Source organism: Sorex fumeus, unplaced genomic scaffold (genome assembly GCF_029834395.1).
Source record: "Sorex fumeus unplaced genomic scaffold, SorFum_2.1 ptg000165l, whole genome shotgun sequence".
NCBI lineage: Eukaryota > Metazoa > Chordata > Mammalia > Eulipotyphla > Soricidae > Sorex > Sorex fumeus.
Window position 1 is genome coordinate 1,069,692 of NW_026606222.1, and position 18,290 is coordinate 1,087,981.

The 18,290-nt window shown below is 64.0% G+C and overlaps 1 protein-coding gene across 1 annotated transcript in view; it reads right to left on the bottom strand.

Annotated features, from left to right (window-relative positions):
* Positions 1-984: 984 nt before the first annotated feature.
* Positions 985-18,290, bottom strand: part of SNX29 (sorting nexin 29) — an 81,323-nt gene continuing 64,017 nt past the window's right edge. Inside the window, exons 15-20 of the mRNA XM_056107415.1 lie at positions 15,899-16,015; positions 15,226-15,281; positions 13,165-13,246; positions 3,280-3,420; positions 1,761-1,900; positions 985-1,136 (exon numbers count right to left, since the gene is read on the bottom strand). Coding sequence (XP_055963390.1) covers positions 1,007-1,136; positions 1,761-1,900; positions 3,280-3,420; positions 13,165-13,246; positions 15,226-15,281; positions 15,899-16,015 — 666 coding nt within the window. The 3' untranslated portion in view covers positions 985-1,006. The remainder of the gene's footprint in view (positions 1,137-1,760; positions 1,901-3,279; positions 3,421-13,164; positions 13,247-15,225; positions 15,282-15,898; positions 16,016-18,290) is intronic.

The window sequence follows — 18,290 nt, forward strand, 5'->3', positions numbered from 1 at the left end:
GGCCAGAACACTCTGCCCGGGAGCCACGTTAAGGCATGGAGGCTCCGCTGTCCCGTGGGAGCCAGAAGCCAGGGGGTGGCCCGTGGGGGAAAGGGGCAGGGGCAGGGGGAGGGGCGTGGGGAGGAAATGGTTCTGGGTGCAAAGCCGGTGGTCCCTGGGGAACGGTGTGTCTGTGCTCCGGGGTCGGGGAAAAGGCCAGGCCAGGCACACCCAGACGGGCTTGGGGGGGGGCCCAGGAAGGAACCCGGGGGTAGGTGGGGACATGGCGACTGGGAAGGAGCACAGCATAGTGGGCAGCCAGCCCCCCACCCCCCGCTCGGCCAGGCAGTGATGGAACAGCGTCGGCTGTAGGTTTGGCCCCTGACGCCGCCTGCGCCCTCTGTCCCTGCAGGCCTGTGCCCGTGTCCCCGCCTGCGCTGCTCCGGGGACGTCCCCTCTGGCTAGCAGTGTCCCGCGGCATAAACCGTCCAGTTGATTCTTTCCGGAAGTTTCTTCAGCCCAGGCACTGCCCGGCGAGTGTCTGGCCGTGGTTCAGGGACCCCCAACCCACTCCCCGTCGAGGAGCTGGGCGTGCGGGGGTCGAGGTGCACAGAGACCCCTGGGATCCACCTGGGGGTGCCATCCCCCCAAGCCCGTGTCTCGAGGCTGGTGGCAGGTCCTCTGGACGGGGACAGCCCCACCGGAGACCCCCGACTCATGAAGCCAAGACCCCCATGCCCCTTCCTAGACTGTCCAGGGCTCCCCCAGGCCTTGGCAGTGCCTGCCTCCCTCGGAGCCTTCCAGACGCTGCCCTGAGAGGCTGAGCCCTCCCCCCGGGTCACGTAAGAGGTGGGCACTGGGGGTCCCGCCTTGGGCCTGGCATGTCCGGCGGTGTCCACCCTCTGTCCGGTCCCCCGGAGCCGTCGTGCGCTGGGACGGACCAGTTTAATCAGGGGTCACACGGCCAGCAGGGACAGGGCGCTTTGGAAGGGGTCGCCAGGCAGTCGCTGCAGGGCATCCGTCGGGGTCAGAGGTCGCCACTCTGGGGCTCAGCGCTGCGTGTCTCTCGGGGGTGCCCGCGGGACAGCTTGGAGAAGCGTGAGGCAGGCCTGGGCCGTCCGCCCTTGTTCGGGGGCTCTCCAGGGGGGTGCACGTCACTGCAAGACAGAGCGGGGAGGCAGGAGGGAGTTGGGGGTCTCCAGGAATGGGGGTGCTGTCGGGGACCCCTGGGAGCAGTTTCCTTATGACGTGACAGGGGCCGGGGGCGCCAACACCTGGGTGCCCCCTTGGGTGAGCAGCATGCGGTGACCAGGGCCCGTGCAGAGGAGCCACTGTCCTCCAGGGGTCACCCACGGGGCTGACCGGCATCAGTGGGGGCTTCACAGGCTGCAAACAGGGAGGGGAGTGAGGGACGCTTCCGGCCCTCTGCCCATCTGGGAAAGGGGTGGGGGGCGTCCAGCCCTTTCTCTCACCCCCAAAACATGAAGGACTCGGGTGAGGGAAGCAGGGACGCCAGCCCCGCGTCCCCCAAGACCGTGACAGGGAGGGATGCCGGGAGCCACGGGAAGCTCGGGACATGGACGGTCACCACCATGGCGGGCGCCGGACCGGAGCTGCGGCACTGAGTGGAGGGTGCCAGTCGTGCACGTGGCCGGCCTGTGTTCCAGCCCCGACACCCCCCGGGGTCCCCCGTGCCCAACCCCCCTTGGACTGTCCAAGCCTGTGGCCGTGCGCTGCCTTGGGAAGGGACCCCCCCCAGGCCACGGGCCCAGGTCACTCACACGAAGAAGGGCATGAGCTGGACCAGCGTCTCCTTCTTGGGGCTGGCGGTGAACTCGGGCAGCATCTGGATGACCTTGTTCATGACGCTGCGTAGGTAGCTCTGTAGAAGCTTCCGGCGCTCCTCCACGAACTTGGCATCCTGTGGGCACGGCAGGCGCTGAGCCGGGACCCTCCCCCCACCACGGCGAGCCCGGCCGGCGGCAGCCCCCGGGAGCCCCCCAGCCTGGCCGCCCCCAGGCCCCCCTCGGCCACCCCCTAGACTCCTGCAAAGCACGCGCTGCCTGCCCCCACCCTGCCACCGCCCGCCCGGCCACGTGCCCACCTGGGCAGCACCTGGAGCTGCTTAAAATAAACCCACGCCCAGCTCCTTCCCACATCTCCCCCACCCTGTTCATTATTAATCCAGCACCTGCTCCACAGAGGGGGCACGGGCAAGGCACGGGAGGAGACTGTCACACGCACGCCCGGCGCTGGGCGCAGCTTCCGGGGGGCCTGGGAGAGGGTCTCAGCCTCAGCCCCTCCCCAAGCCTCAGTTTGCTCGTCTGCGAAGTGGGGCAGCTGCAGGTACTCGTGGACAAAGCAGGGGGCGCGGGGAGGGGGGGGCGCTGGCCAGAGCCTCGTCCCAGGACGCCTGTGCCCATGGTCTGGCACAGCTGAGGGTGCTCCGCCTGTGATCCCCTGAAAATCCCAGTGACTGGGTCCCCCCGCATGGCCCCACGCACTCCCGACCCACAGAATCACAAACACCCTGAGGAGAGCGGCGAGGCGAGAGGCAGGGGCCACGGGTAGAGGGACCCACGAGTATATTCTGCCTACGACCCCCTTCACAGGGAAAAGAATGCCCTCGGCACCCCGGAAACTGACCTCCTTCAGCCGAACACACAGGAAGCAGGAGAGACGGCAGGGGGATGCCGCACGCGCGTACACACACACACACACAGACACACACACAGACATACACAGAGAGACACTCACGCACAGAGACACACCTGGGCACACACACAGATACACACGTGCACAGATACAGATACACAAAGACACGCACATAGACACGGAGATGCATGTGTACACACACAGGCACACATGCACACACACAGACAGGCACATAACACATGCGCGCTCACACTAGACACGCAGACACACACACGCACAGAGACACGCGCACCGTTCCCCCCCCCAGGAACAAGGCCCACCGCAGGGCGCCTCCGAATGTGACAGGCAGGGAGGGGAGGGGAGGGGAAGCGTTTTCGTCCACGGCAGCAGTCAGCAAACTCACCCCCGCAGGCCTGGCACCCTGCTGCCACCTGCCACCCGCACTCTCCACAGATGCTCCGTACCCTGCACCCTCCGCGGAGGCTCTGCCCCACCCAGAGCCAGGACCAGGCCAAGGCTGCTCCCGCCCTTCCTCCCGGCAGCCCGTCCTGGAGCTGCATCTCCCAGGAGCCCCGCGAGGTGCCAGCCGGAGCTGGTAAGCCCGAGTCCCCGCCACGTGCGGCGGGCCCGGGCAGGGCGGCCTACCTTGTTGCCGATGGCCTTCTTGGGCGGGAAGCTGAAGGCCCGCACCTGAGCGAACTTGCTCTGCAGCCCGTGGTGCAGTGCCCGGAACTCGGCGTAGCGCCGGTACACGTTCCACTCGTCGTCCCGGATGCGGACGTAGACCTGGGGGCGGAGGAAGGCGAGGGCTGCTCAGGGTCCCCTCCGAGCCCCGAGGGGGCCCCCATCCCTGCAGCGCAGCAGCCAGCAGCAACCTGGACATGAGGGGCTTCGGGGTGGGGCTGGGAGACCGATTTCCGAACCCATCAAGTCAAGCACAGTTCCTGGAGCACTGCTGTCCCCGAGGGCAGACCAGGAGTGAGCCCTGAAGCCCCTGGGTGTGGCCCGACCCCTGCCCCTACCACCACCACACACACACACACACACACACACACACACACACACACACACAGGCAAGTGCAGATAAAGAAGCTTCCAGAATCAGCGCCCCTGGGTATGGCCCGGCCCCCTGCCCCTACCACCACACACACACACACACACACACACACGCGCGCGCACGCGCGCGCACGAGTGCAGATAAAGAAGCTTCCAGAATCAGCACCCCTGGGTGTGGCCCGACCCCCTGTCCCTACCACCACACACACACACACACACACACAGGCAAAGAAGCTTCCAGAATCAGCGCCCCTGGGTGTGGCCCGACCCCCTGCCCCTACCACCACACACACACACACACACACACACACACACACACACACAGGTAAAGAAGATAAAGAAGCTTCCAGAATCCGCTCGAGCCCCAGGTCTCGGAGGGTCTGCCAGGGGCGGGCCCCTCAGCCCCTGCAGGTCGGCTCCTGCCCAAGGCACGCCCCCACCGCCCCAGAGGATCACAGACCTCAGGGCTGTACCCCCGGGCTCCCCCGGGTCCAGTCTCCACCAGCCAGGCCTAAGGGCTGGCGGGCTGGGGGGGGGGGGGGTGCAGTGGCAGCTGCTGGGACCGAGCCCCCCCCACCTCTGTGCAGCGGCTGCTGGTGTGTACCCGCCCCTCCCCATTACAGAATTAGGGGTAATTAGGGGACGTGCAATCACCAATTACAGCAGGTAATTACCATGCCTGATTAATTGTCACAGGACGGCAGCCCCAGAACACAAACAATGCACAGCGTGGGCCGGGCCACGCACCCTCCCCGCCGCTCTCCCAAACCCCCAGTGCTTACGGTGGCCGCCTGCTCCCCCCTCCACCGGATGCCTGGATGGCCCTGGCGCGCGCGCACACACACACACACACACACACACACACACACACACTGGGGGGGGGCACGCAGGGGACAGCGGGACCGATGCCCAGAGAGAGCCCAGGGCCGTGTCCAAGTGTCAGGGAGCCCAGCCGCGGTCCCCCCGGCCACAGCATTCCCCTGTTCCCTTCCGAACTTCCTGCTGCTTAGCAAGGGCCCAAAGGACTCTGCCCACCCAGGGAGCAAGCGTCTCCCGCACTCTGGACGATGCTGTCCCCGGAGGCCGAGCCTGACCTCTCAGCCATCACCAAAGCTCCCTTCATGCACAGAAGCCCAGGGCCGAGAGCAACGCGACCCCCAAAGCATAGGCCCCCGCACCCTGCAACTCCAGCCCCCGATGGTCTTGAGGCCGGAGGGTGTGACAGGTGCAGAGACAGCCAGGCGACACGAAGCCGGACGTGAGGCCAGTGAAGCCTCTCTGGAAAAGCGGACTCAGGCCAAAGAGGTCATACGGTGAGGGGGCACTTGCCCTGCAAGTCACAGACCGGGGCTAAATCCTGGCACCCCGCAGGGTCCCCTGGGACCCGGCTGGGAATGATCCCTGAGCCCAGAGCCGGGAGTTAGCCCTGAGCATCGCCTGGTGCGACCCACCAATGCAGACGAAGAAAATGGTTAAATTCAGATGAATTTGGGGCTGGAGTGATAGCGCAGAGGGGTGGGTGTTGGCCTTGCATGTGGCCGACCCGGGTTCGATTTCCAGCATCCCATAGGGTGCCCCAAGCACCACCAGGAGTAATTCCCGAGTGCAGAGTCAGGAGGAACCCCTGTACATCACTGGGTGTGACCCCAAAAGAAAAAAAAATCAGATGGACTAGAGCGACAGTACAGCAGGGAGGGCACTTGCCCTGCACGTGGCTGACCACGTGGGTTCCATTGCCAGCACCCCAGATGGTCCTCCAAGCCTTCCAGGAGTGAGCCCTGAGCACAGAGGCAGGAGTAAGTCCTGAGCACCTTTGTATGTGGCCCAGAAACAAAGGACACACACACAAAAAAAAAAAAAAAGGAAAGAAAGAAAAATGGCTTCAGGTTCCTAATTTGTTTTGCCTCCTTCATATTCAAGTGCTGAAATGACTCACGTTCCGGCTGGCGGCCCGCGTTAATGTCTCCGAACAAAACTTCGGCTTTTAATGAAATGGCTCCGTGTGTCATTAGCTGTGTCTTCATTGTGAGAACAACATGCCGGGGCACATCGAAGGCGGGAAGGGGGGGGGGGCACGCACGGGCGCCAAACACAGAGCAAGGGGACAAGGAACACGGCCAGGCTGCGTGGACGAGCGGGGGCGGGGGGGGAGGGGGGAAGGACACCCATCAGAGTGGCCCGGAGCCCACGGCCACGGCACAGACCCGGCCCACCCACCCATGCGGGGGGTGGGGGGCAGCACCTGCCATTCCTGGTTCTGCTGCCTCAGCAGATCGAACTCTGACCTCAGTGCTCCCGTGGGTTGCCCACCGGCCATCCCGAGACCCCCTCGTTGCATGCTGAGGGCCCTACGCCTCCTCCGAGACACCAGTCAGATCCAGCATCTTCCCTCTCCCCCCAAGAAGCCAGCAATCTTCTAGGTAACCAGCTCAGGGCCCGGGGCGGCGTGGGGGACACAGTTGGGGGTGGACAGCCACCCCCCCCAACTCCTGGGAGCTCGGGTCAGGAAGGACAGCAACTGGCAGGCATACTTATCCCGAGGAACATTTTTCAGTCACTGGCAGCATTCCAGGGGGGCGGAGGGCACACCCAGCAGTGCTCGGGGATCACTCCCGGCTCTGTGCTCAGGGGTCACTTCCGGCGCGGCTCGGGGGACCATATGCAGTGCTGGGGGGTGGAACTGGGTCAGCTACGAGCCAGGCAACCCCCGTACCACCTGCTGTGTGCTATCTCTCCAGCCTCAGCCCTGGGACAGAAAGCGAACCAGAGGGGAATGTTCTAGAAGGGAGAGCACTCAGGGGCAGGGAGGCCCCGGCTGCCAGCATCGGGGGAGTGCTCAGACAAGACCGGGGGCCAGGGGTGGGCCACAGAGCACCGGCCAGCAGCGCCCGGACTTGCTGATTTGCGGGGGGCTCTGGGCTCTGGGCTCAGGCCTCTCAGCCCGCTGGGCCAGGAGCAGTGTCCAGGGAACAGGCTGGGCACCGGGTCCCATCTGCAGCTGGAAGGTGAGCAGATGAACGAGACGAGGAAAGTTCCAGAAAGGAGCATTAGGTGCTCAAATGTGAAACCTGGGGAGGCACAGGTTGGGGCTCCCCCGGCTCCCCCTATTCAAGCTCCTCAGGCGCCGTGCGTAAGGCGGGGTGGGGAGGGGCGAGCCTCTCCTGGGGCCAAATGGTCTCTGTTGATGCTTTTGAAGCAGAGAGTTGCATTTTACACTCAGCTCGCACACAGTTCCAAACCTTGTTTCACTTGCTTGTTTGGGAGAGGGCAACCTCGGAGGGTGCCCGAGAATCCTATCTCCGTGGAGGGTGAGAGCAGCTGGGAATCACCGTGTGTGGCGGTAGGGGGCCAGGGAGCTGGCAAAAGGAAGTAAGGGTCACGGTCACGGTCCTCCCGTTGTTCATCGATTTGCTCGAGCGGGCCCAGTAACGTCTCCATTGTGAGACTTTGTTGTTACTGTGTCCGGCATATGGAATACTCTCGGTAGCTTGCCGGGCTCTCCGAGAGGGGCGGAGGAATCGAACTCGGGTCGGCCGTGTTGGCCGCTTGTAAGGCGAACGCCCTACCGCTGTGCTCGGGCCGCAGCGATAGCACAGTGGTTGGCCTTGCACACAGCCAGCCCGTCTGAGCCGGGTTCGATTCCTCCGCTCCTCTCGGAGAGCCTGGCAAGCTACTGAGAGCATCTCGCCCGCACAGCAAGGCCAGCAAGCTCCCCAAGACATATTCAATATGCCAAACACAGTAACAAAAGGAAGTCAACGCCTGAATATTCAACAGCGATACTACTGACTCGAGCAAACAAGCTTCCCCTCACAGAGCCCCATCTGGGGCCGCGCGGCTGCGGGAGGCTGAGTAGGAAGCTGAGGGCTGCACCGGAGTTACTGCCCCTCCCATCTCTACCGGGATTGTACAACACGGTCCGGACGGTCTCCAGCAGCGCCAGGGCTGCTTCCTCCTGCCCAGTCCCAGGACCCGGCTCAGCTGAGCGCTCTGACAACCCTCCTTCTGCCCCCTCCCCGGGTCTCTGCAAGGACAAGAGAGAAACCATCCCGGGCTGCCTCTCCAGACAGATGCTCAGGCCGCCGAGCTCCAGCCCACAGCGCGGACAGCTGGCGCTCACGTTCGCTAGCCACTGCACAGTTACTCCGCAGTGGACGTGGCCCGCCAGGGCTGGCTGTGGTCCCAGGCGTCTGGTGGTTCCCACGTCCTGGCCTGGCACTGAGCGCCACAACGAGAAGAGGCGGGCGCGAACGTTTCGGTGTTGGGGGACAGAAGCCAAAAGGGGGCTCACGGGGTCTACAGGGAGCTCGACGCCCGCTTTTTTCGGGGACCCCCCCCAGTTTTTCGCAGAGGTGGACCCCGCGGAAAATGCCGCCACCCAGGGCGAATCCTCCCCGCGGACACAGGGTCGAGGCCTCCTGGGCGCAGCCTCGAGGAGTGTGCAGAGCCCCCCCTGGAGCGGGGGTCCGTTTCCCTGGGCCATAGCGCATCTTCTGGAGCTAACACAGATGCCACCTGAGGCCCCCGCAGAACTCTGGGACGGTGAGTCTCTCATTTGCCTTCAGCACTGTTCGCCAGGAGCTGCGTGAGGCAAGGCTTATATCTTAAGAAACAAAACTTACCAGCATTCAACCCCATTTAAGAAATCCTGAGAGATGAGCCCCTGGTGAGCCCGGTTCTTCCCGGGGGCCGTGGGCAGGGAGGCTCGGGGAGGGTGTGGCCCCAGGCCGCTCCAAATCATTTCGCCCCCCTACGTGAGTGTACTCCTTCTTTATGTGGAGGCCTTTTCTTCTTTCTTTCTTTCTTTCTTTCTTTTTTTTTTTTTTGAGTAGGGATGGTGGCAGGGATCAAGCCCAGGGTCTCACACATGCCTGGCTAGTGCCGAACCATTGAGCCAGATCCCTGGCCCCTGCCCAAACCACTGAACCACATTCCCACCCCCTGAATTTATTTATTTATTTTTTTTTGCTTTTTGGGGTCACACCCGGCGATACACAGGGGTTCCTCCAGGCTCTGCACTCAGGAATTACTCCTGGCGGTGCTCGTGGGACCCTATGGGATGCTGGGAATCGAACCCGGGTCGACCGCGTGCAAGGCAAAGGCCCTCCCCCTGGATTTATTTTTTAAGCAGAAATGAATGTGGGAGTCAGGGCGACAGGATGGCGGCCTGGCACACGAATGACCCGGGTTCTATCCCCGGCATCCCATGTGGTCCCCTGAGCCTGCCAGGACTGACCCCTAAGCACAGAGCCAGGAGTCAGCCCTGAGCCCCGCCAGGTGTGGCCCCAAAACAAATGAACTGTGTATCTGGGCTACCTGCATTCCCCACCCCCGTAAGTTTTATCACATGGGAACATGAGGCAAAACTGATCCCGTGACAGGCAGCGGAATTCAGCAAAATCAGCCAGGCCTCAGGTTCCCTTAAGGAACTAAAACGGTTTCAAATGAAACAACATGCGAGTAGTCAACCTGAACCCACCTGGAAAGTTCCTGGGCCCAGCAAGTGGACCCAATCAATCACTACGCCCCAGAAATTGTCTTTTATTAAACCTAAAAGAATGAGTAAAAGAACGTAACCATAAGCTGCTCGTGGAAACTACGGTTTAACTGTTGCCTGACCACCGTCACCGCAGGCATTTGCCAAAACACCTGTTTGGTAACTCAGATTCTTTTCTGAAACGATAAGGCAGGTACTGCTTACGTCATCAACCCCTAGAGACTCCTTGCTGCCTGAAGTCGTGGTCGCGATCAAGAGACCACTCTGGGGGCTGGAGCGATAGCACAGCGGGTAGGGCGTTCGCCTTGCACGCAGCCAACATGGCCAACACAGGTTCGATTCCCAGCATCCCATATGGTCCCCCGAGCACCGCCAGGAGCAATTCCTGAGTGCATGAGCCAGGAGTGACCCCTGAGCATCGCCGGGTGTGACCCAAAAAGCAATAAATAAATAAAAGAGACCACTCTGTGGGTGAGATGGCTGACCCCAGGATACTGGAATTAAACCCCTTCTGCTTGGACAGGATCGTGTTCGCGTTTCTGTCCCTCTCGCTGCTGGGGAACCCAAAGTCCGGGGCTTAACGGGAGAAATAACCTCCCAAGCCGACAGGCTCTGCGACACCCACACACCGCGACGCAGTGAGAGCTGGAGCCACCCCCCCATGTGAGCACAGAGCCCCCTCCCCAGAGCCACACCTCAGGGGGCCCTTCTCTCAGACCAAGTTGGGGGCGCTTCCCGGAAGTCACTGGAAGGGTCCAAGGACGCAGCACTGGGACAGAACCAGTCGAGTGCGCGAGGCGAGCACCTCAACCCCGGGACTCCCCTCCCCCCCTTCCCCTCCATGTGAATTTTTCAGTAGAACTCACCTCAAATTCGAATATCTGTTTGCAGTAAGCAGAATCTGAGCCCCCACCCCCACCCCCGCCCCTGAGGTACCCGGCAAGGATCTGGAGTCCACACCCAGCCTCACACTCCACACAACTGGAGTTGTGTGTGTGTGCCAGGGCCAGGGGGCGGTGGGTGGGGGGGCAGCAAATTCTCCCCAGAAACCTAAGGGAGGGGGCGGGGTCCTGCTGGGAGCATGACCCAGTGTGCGAAAGGCCTGGACCACATCCGAAGCACAGAGCTCAGTGGCCCTGAGGAACCCAGCACGGTGGGGGGGCCTGGGAGCAGGACCCCAGCCCGGGGCCAGCCTGAAGCTTCGCCCGGAGACACTGAGCCTCTGGGAACAGAAGGGCTGGAACCTCATCCCCACAGGGGGCATCCCCACAGGGCCCTCTGCCCATTGCCAAAGCAGGTGGGATGCGGGGGCACTGCCCGCTCCCCACATTCCCCAGGCCCAGGGCCCACCCGGCCTGACGCAGGCTGCTGCCAGCCCTTGGCCCACCCAGCAGCGGGTGTCTGACACGTCTGGCTGCTTCCTGGGAAAGTCTGGCAGAGGCAGCAGCGGCGGAGGGAGGCGTCATTGGGAGCACGGAGAGCGCGAGCCGGGCCAGAGGGCACCGAGGAGAGGGGCCAAAGCTACAGCCCAGCCCTGGCACCGGAGACGGGGGCTGCGGACGCACAGCTGGAGGCCACAAATCAGGCCCTGGGAAGGTGAGGGGGTCAGGGGCCCTTAGAGGTGGCCTGGGACACCCTCAGGGAGCCCGGGATGGGGGCTCGGTGGTGGGGAGGGGAGGCGGCCCCCATCAGCAGACACAGTTGCTATCACAAACCCAGAAATAAAACCAAGCGCTGCTTCCGCCGCCGCGGGCCAGGAAAACACTCATCCCGTAAACAAGAAATCACGGCGCTGACATTTGAGCAGCTGCTGCTGGCTTCCCCGCGGGGGGCCAGGCAGCGCGCAGGTGGGCGCCCACCTTGGGGGAGAAAGAACCGGCAACTGGCTCGAGGTGGGGGGAGGAGTCTGGGCCTCTCTGGGGTCACAGCTCTGGCGCGGTCGGTCGGAGTGAGCGGGGCCGCAGACGGGGTCCTGACACGCAGCCCTGGCTGGAGAAGCGTGCGCACACACAAGCGTTTCCCACGGGTGGACGCGGTTACATGCAGGCCACGCCGAGGCCAGCAGCGCCGGCTCTGCCCCAGTGCTGCCCCCCACGACCCCACGACCGCGCCCCCCACCCCGCGCTCTGAGTCACCATCCCCGGGCACAGGCGAGTCCCCTCTTCGCGGGGGTGAGAGCACGAGGTGACATGAACAGGTCAAGTGAGCACAGAAACCCGGAAACCCTGGACGGGCCCCCGCCAGCACTGCCAGGAGCGACCCCTGAGCACAGAGCCAGGAATGAGCCCTGAGCGGGGTGGGGGGTGGGGGGGAATCCCCTCCCAACACACAGGAAAGAGATCAGCCCTTGTTAGGGGCAGCCTCGTTTAAACAACTCTCTATCTCCAATCCCGGGTCAAGAAACTGACCATGGAAACTGTCCCTGGCACCAAGCACCGAGTGAGGGACAGCTGGGGACACCCCGACGCTGACCACTGCCACGGGGCAGCAGCTCCATCTCCCTGGTTCCCGCTGGTCTCCACACTGCCCCCTATAGGCCGTGGGGAGCCGGCCACTGTAAGCGACCCCCAGGACGCCGCTGTCTGCTCCCCCCCCCACCCCAGGTCAGGGCTGGTCTTGGCACTGTATGCCAGCAGCGGGCACGGGGCGAGCGCTGAGCTGCACTCCGCAGACGGGGCGCGAGCCCGGGGGTCCGCAGTGTGGGGCGTGGTCTCTGCCCCTGGCTCCCAGGTTGGGGCTGTCTGCACCTCCACCATCTGAGGAATGGGCAGCGGGCCGTCCCCCTCCATCCCCGCCACTGGGTCGCTCTGCGCAGGGGAACAGCGCGGAGTCCCCAAACCACCTCAGCTCTGCACGACACTGCTCACGCAGCCTCTGCCCGCTCGGCAGGCGTCCAGCGAGGACCCCCACCCCCGCAGCCAGCGGGATGCTGAAAGCCGACCCCCTTCCCCTCAGCCCTCCCCATTCACTCCTGCCCTCCCTCTCTGACAAGACATCGGACAAGTGGGCAGATTCCCCACGATTCCAGGTGACAGCAAGAAAACGGCCCCCAGGGAGCCAGGGGTCACTCCCTGGACCCCCATCGCCCCGACCCAGAGCACAGCCTGGACACACAGAGGGAGTGTCCTCGCCACCGCTGGAGGGCCCAAGCCCCACGCCCTCAGGTCTCTCCGGGGAACGCGCGAACAGCCCCACGGCCCACTCGAGATGTTTTCTTCTGCGGTGGCGTTAATTTCGGGGCCCTGGGCATATGGTTCGACAGCGGAGGATGAAAAGCCGTGTTTAGCGTTCTTACATCCTCAAAATAAAAACACCGCCAATTAACATTTGGGCCAGACCTGTGAAGAGTAATTAATTGGTTGCGGGACCGGCAGGTGAGGTTAACTCACATGGGGAAGGTTGGTTGGGGGGGGGGGGGAGTATCGGCTGGTTTGGAACTGGGGATGCTGGCCCAGTTCCAAACGCCCGGTGCAGAGGGCTGGACCCACCCCCCTTCTCCCATCTGCCCCTTCCTAGCCCAGAGGAGACAGGGAGGGAGACAGCCAGGCAACCCGGAAGCTGAAGGTGGGAGTGACCCACTGGGGCCTCCCTGGGTCTGAGGAAGACGGGTGCAACCTGGGGAGTTGGGGCGTTCCTAACTGAGCCAAGGAGCAAGAATGGGAGTGAACAGAGAAGCGGCCGGGAGGACAGGAGCACTGGGGGTGCGGGGGCCTCGGGGAAGCTCATTCTGGAACTGGGGTGAGCCGATGAGCCAACCGAGCCTGGAACGGTTGAGCCAGGCCCACTCTGAGGTCCTGCACAGTGCAAACGGCCTACACTTCTACCTCTACTCTGGCCATGCCTGGGACCCGGCCACGCACGCACGCACACACAAAACACATACACACAGGCACACACACACACAAATGCACACACAAGCACAAACTTGCACACACACACACACACGCACGCACACGCACACAGCACGGGGCACCTACCTGGTACACGTGGAACGCGTTGGCCGCTTTGCCCCGGAGAAACACGGACGGGATCCAGACATTGATGAGGGCGCGGTTGGATCTGGGCGAGGACGGAGAAGGAAGTCGTGACTCCTGGGCCCCGGGGACGCTCACGGGCGCCGTCCGTGGGCCAGAGGGCAGCCGGGTGGGCTAGTGCTGCGCTCTCAGCCGGGCGCGCCCGGGTTTCTCCCTCTGAGCTCGGGGGTAGCAAGGCCCCCTTGAGGCCCACAGCGGGGCAGCGGGGAGGGGGAGAACAGCCCCCCAGCCCGCCGTGGGACCAGAAGGTGCCTCTCTCGGCTCTCCCAAAGGCACCCGCGTGGGCACAGATAAACGGGTGCCTGCTCAGGTCCCCACCAGGCCAGACCCTGGCCCAGCCGCAGAGCGGGCCCTCGGGGGAATTCCGCTTCTGGGTTCTTGATAGTTCTGCCCTGGGGCGACTTTCTTTTTCTCTGTTTTTTAACATATTTTCCTCAGTATGGCTGGAAATATAACCTCTGCTCAAATTGTACCACAGGGAGGGCGCTGGCCTGACTCCGCTGCCCTGAGGCCGCCCCCAGAATCCCTTGTGGCCCCCCAAATCCACCAGGACGGGCCCCTGAGGGCAGAGCTGGGAGTCAGCCCAAAGCTTCGTCGCCAGGGGTGGGCGCCCCACTTTGGAGGTTTAAACTTCACCTGGGGTCACTGGGCCTCCCCCCTCCCCCCTCCCTCTCCCACCCCCCTCTCCCCCCCCCTCCCCCTCCCCCTCCCCCACCTCGCTCCCTCTTCCTCTTCCCCCCCATGACAGCCTGGCCAGCCCAGCAGGCCCCACACCCCACAGGGCGGAGCAGCCTGGCTGGAGCCTCCCTGCAGCCCTGCAGCAGCCTGTCCCCACCCACTGGCCCGCTCAGGGTCAGAGCCCACTTGGAGGTCTCAGCGCTGCAGGTTCCACAGTGCTCGGCCGGGCCCTGGGGCGAGTCCCTCCAAGCAGCAGCCCCGAGGGTCAGGATGTGGGGGGCCTCCCAGGACCATCAACCCGGCCACCAGGACACATTTCCTGCGATGATCTCCCTGAGTGGCCTGGGCTGGGGGAGGGGGCAGATGTCCCCCTTTCAGAGCATCCCCAGTCCGCCAGGGTCTGTCTCAACACGTGAAAGGACAGTGACCACAGTGACACAGGAGGCACCGGGTCTGTGGGGACCGGCCTCTCCCTGGGGCCCCACAGACCCTGCTCTGGTCTGGGCGCCTCACCGGGCTCAGGGTCTAGGACCAGGCCAACAGGCAGAGCACCCGCAGCGACGGGGAGGGGCAGGGGTCCGAGCTCTATGCATGGGGGAAGGGCCTGGGGCGCTGGATCCCCCAGTGTGGGGTAGGTGAGGGGGCCCTGTCCTAGCAGATCCAGGATTGACCTTCACCCTCCATAGGAGAACTTGACCCAGAGAGGCCGAGGTCCTGCCCAAGGTCACAAGCAGCTGAGCCCAGAGGACCCGCAGGCCAGCCAGGTCACCCAGGGCCCCCGCCCCCCGCCACCCCAGGCCAGCCCCAACCTCCTCCCTCGCTCCTGGGGGCCCTTTCCTGGGGGGAACCAGAAGCCAGCCGTGTCTCTGCCCCCTTCCCCAGACCCCCAATCCGGTCAGAAATAGAGGCTGACGTTCACAGGTGCGTCAGCTTCGAATCCAAATTAAACGCACAAAAATCAGGCTGCAGCACCAGAGCAACAGGGGTAGGCTTGGGGGGTGCAAGTCTCACCCCGGGCACGGGGCCACACAGACCCCTGGCCCCAGGGGGCAGTGGGAGGGGTGGGCACCGCGGTCCAGGCTGGGCCCAGCAGGCGGCTGGGGGCAGCTGACCAGCTTTGAGGGGACTGGAGGCTTTTTTCAGAGGAAACAGGGACATTTACATTTTTATGGGCTCTGTCTGAAATGCCAGCCAAAAAAAACCCAATTGTTTCCCAGTCCCGGAAGGGAAAGATAAGACGCCCGGTCTGTCTGCGGGCGGGAACCCCTCCCGCCTGGCCAAGCGGCAGGAGGCACAGGGGGCACCCACGCCCCACCCGGGACTCACATTTCAAAATCCGACAAGCTCTGGTCTTCCGACGTCTGACTGAGGTCCCCGGGCACCTGCCGGCAGGAGGGGCAGGAGCAAAGGAAGGTGGGCACTGGGCGGTGCGTACCGTGGCCCCCAGCCCCACCCCCATCAGGAGGATGCGGGGAGGAAAGCGGCTTCTGGAGGACAGGAAGGGGTCCCGGGAAAGGGCACTCGAAGGGGCTCCCTCAGGAACAGGGTCCTCTGGGAGAAAGAGGGGCTGGAGTCTGTGCTTAGGACTGAGGCACGCTGCACGCGCGCACACACACACACACACACACACACACACACACACACATGCTCGCACATGTAAAAACACAAAACACACATGCATAAGCACAGAGACACACACATGCTCTCCGACATGCATAAACCCACTCACATGCTCCCCCCACACCCCCACTCACATACACACATTCATGATCACACACACACGCCTCCACACGTACGCACCCTCATGCTCACATTCAAGCACACACATGCATGCAACATGCTTACACACACATACACACACACTCACACGCTCTCACGCACGCTCAGCCTCACACTAGAGAAGAGGCAACAGGCGGAGAGGCTGGCGGGCAAAGCCCCTCGTCAGGGACACCCCAGAGCCGCCCCCGCCTCCCCCTCTCCCGGGCGGGGCGACACTCACGGGCCCCCGCAGGTCGATGAGCTCCTGCCGCATCTGGGCCACCAGGGCCTCCTTGGCCAGCAGCGCACGGTGCAGACGCTCACTGAACTCCATCAGTTCCCCGTGCATCTCGGCCACCTGCAACACACCAGCGAGTCCCCTGCCATGCCGGGACAGCACACGCACACGCACACACAACTCACATATATACTCAGACATGCACACACACTCACACACACACACACACAACAGCATGCTGCTGCGTCTCCCGCCCCCTGCCGAGAGCACACCGAGCCGCCCTGTCTGCATCTGGGGAGCACGGGCTAGCGGGACCCCCCAGTGCCGACCCCCACCCCACGCCCAGGCCAGTCCTGAGTCCTGGGTCAGCGGCCCCTCACAGCAGGAGCACTGTCCAGGAGCAACTCTGCCCAGGCCCAGCAGCTCCCTCCGCCTCCTTGTTTTGTTTTTGTTTTATTTTCCTGTAGTGGGGGCCGAGAAAGGTGCTGAAACGACTTGCCATAAATGCACGAAACGTGGAAGCACCCGGTCACACGGCGTTTCCCAGGAGCTGTCCGAGTCCCCCCGTCGGAACAGGCAGACCCACCTTAGAAGGTGCAGCCGCCCCACGGGCCGGGGTAAGCAGAGACAGTCGGCAGACAGTCGCTGGAACCGCGTCCCACAGCCGTCAGTGAGGCAGCCCAGCGGGGAGACGCCCCTTCCCGCACTCCAGGCGGCCTTCCCTGGCTGCCACCAGCTCACACCCAACTCCTGTCTGCTCTAGGCTGAGCAGCGTGCTGGGCCCACCGGCGGCTCCCATCATCCCAGAGAAGCAAGGTGGCACAACCAGGAATCTATGAGGTTCTGAGGACACTCAAAGGCCGGAGTGATAGCACAGCGGGGAGGGCATTTGCCGTGCACACGGTCGACCCAGGCTTGATCCCTGGCGTCCCACAGGGTCCTCCGAGCACCACCAGGAGTGATCCCTGAGTGGTGTGACCCAAAAAGAAAAAAAAAAAAAGGTCTCCCTGGACGTCCTAAGTTTTCTGTATTTTATAGCCCGGGGGTCACACCCGGCAGTGCTCAGGGCTAACTCCTAAATTCCCAGCCCCCTCACGCCTTCCTGTCCACCCCGGGCTAAAGCCACACGCTCCTTCCCTGGGTCCCCAGCAGACCCCGGCCGGACCTGCCACCGGTTGGAACAAACGCCCGCCCGGGAACAGGCTGTGGCCCTGGCGCGGGTGCCCTATGGGGGGACTGTGGCACAGGCACACACGTGGGCTCCGAAGAAAAGACCCCGAGGACGGTGCCACAGGCCGGACAGCCGAGGGGACGCACCGTCTCCCACAGCAAAAGCAGCATCCAGGGAAACACTCCGGTCAGGCAGGCAAGTCCCGGAATGCGTGTCCCAGGGCTGAGCCGAGGACACCTGAGGCCGAGAGCACGACGTGGGGAAGGAAGGGGGACATGGCACGCGCCCTCCGCCCACCTCGGCCCAGCCTCTGCCACCGCGGCCGTCTCGGTCCTGACCTCCGCAGCTGCCAGCCCCCAGCTGAAACCATCTAGAGGGGCTTCAACAATGACAAGCACGGGGGCAGGGGGGCTGAGTGGCCGCCTGGCCCGGGGTCTCGGGCAGTTGGAGAGGGGAGGCGGCCGCAGGTGCCCACTCGCCCGCCGTCAGCTGGGCCAGGAGCTTGGGCTGGAGACGAGGGCAGAAGAGACGCAAGCTTCAGTCCAGAGGTCCACGGACATCAAACTTGCAGTCACACCCCCAGGCCGGGCCCAGAACCAGAGTGGTCCTGGCCTCCCCCCTCCCCCTCCCTCTCTCTCCCCAGGGCAGACCCCTGTCCACCTGCTGCTTGGCAGACATCACTAGTCCATCTCCGCACAGAGAGCCGCCCCCCCTGTGGTGGGCTGGCCCCAGAGGCCCCGCTGCCCCCTACAGGCTCACACACAGGAAGCCTGGGGACAGGGCAGGGCCGGGCCTCCACGCTTCAGCGGGTGTCTGAGGGGTCTCCTTCCAGCCTCAGGGAGCGCCAGGGAGAACGAAAAAGCTCTTGGGCCTGCCAGGCACACCCCGGGGCTCCTTCGCGCCCTCCCCCAGATCACACCTGAGCGTGCAGGGCCTCCTGCCACCCCCCCCCCACCTCATCGGGCCCTTGCCGAGGTCAGAAGCCCCCCTCCACTGACCTCAGGATTTTCCCGGCCAAGGGACGTCAGCGGAAGGACAGTCCTCGGAACCCCACCGCCCTGGGCCCGTCCCCGTCTACCTGCCCACATCACAGGACGGTCACCTGGCGGGGGCGGGGGGCGGGGTGGCCATGGCTCGGCCTGACCAAATGCAGGAGGGACCCAGGATCCAGGAGCAAGGACTGAAGGGGCTGAGCTCAGGGTCCCCCATGAGGACCCGTCTCTG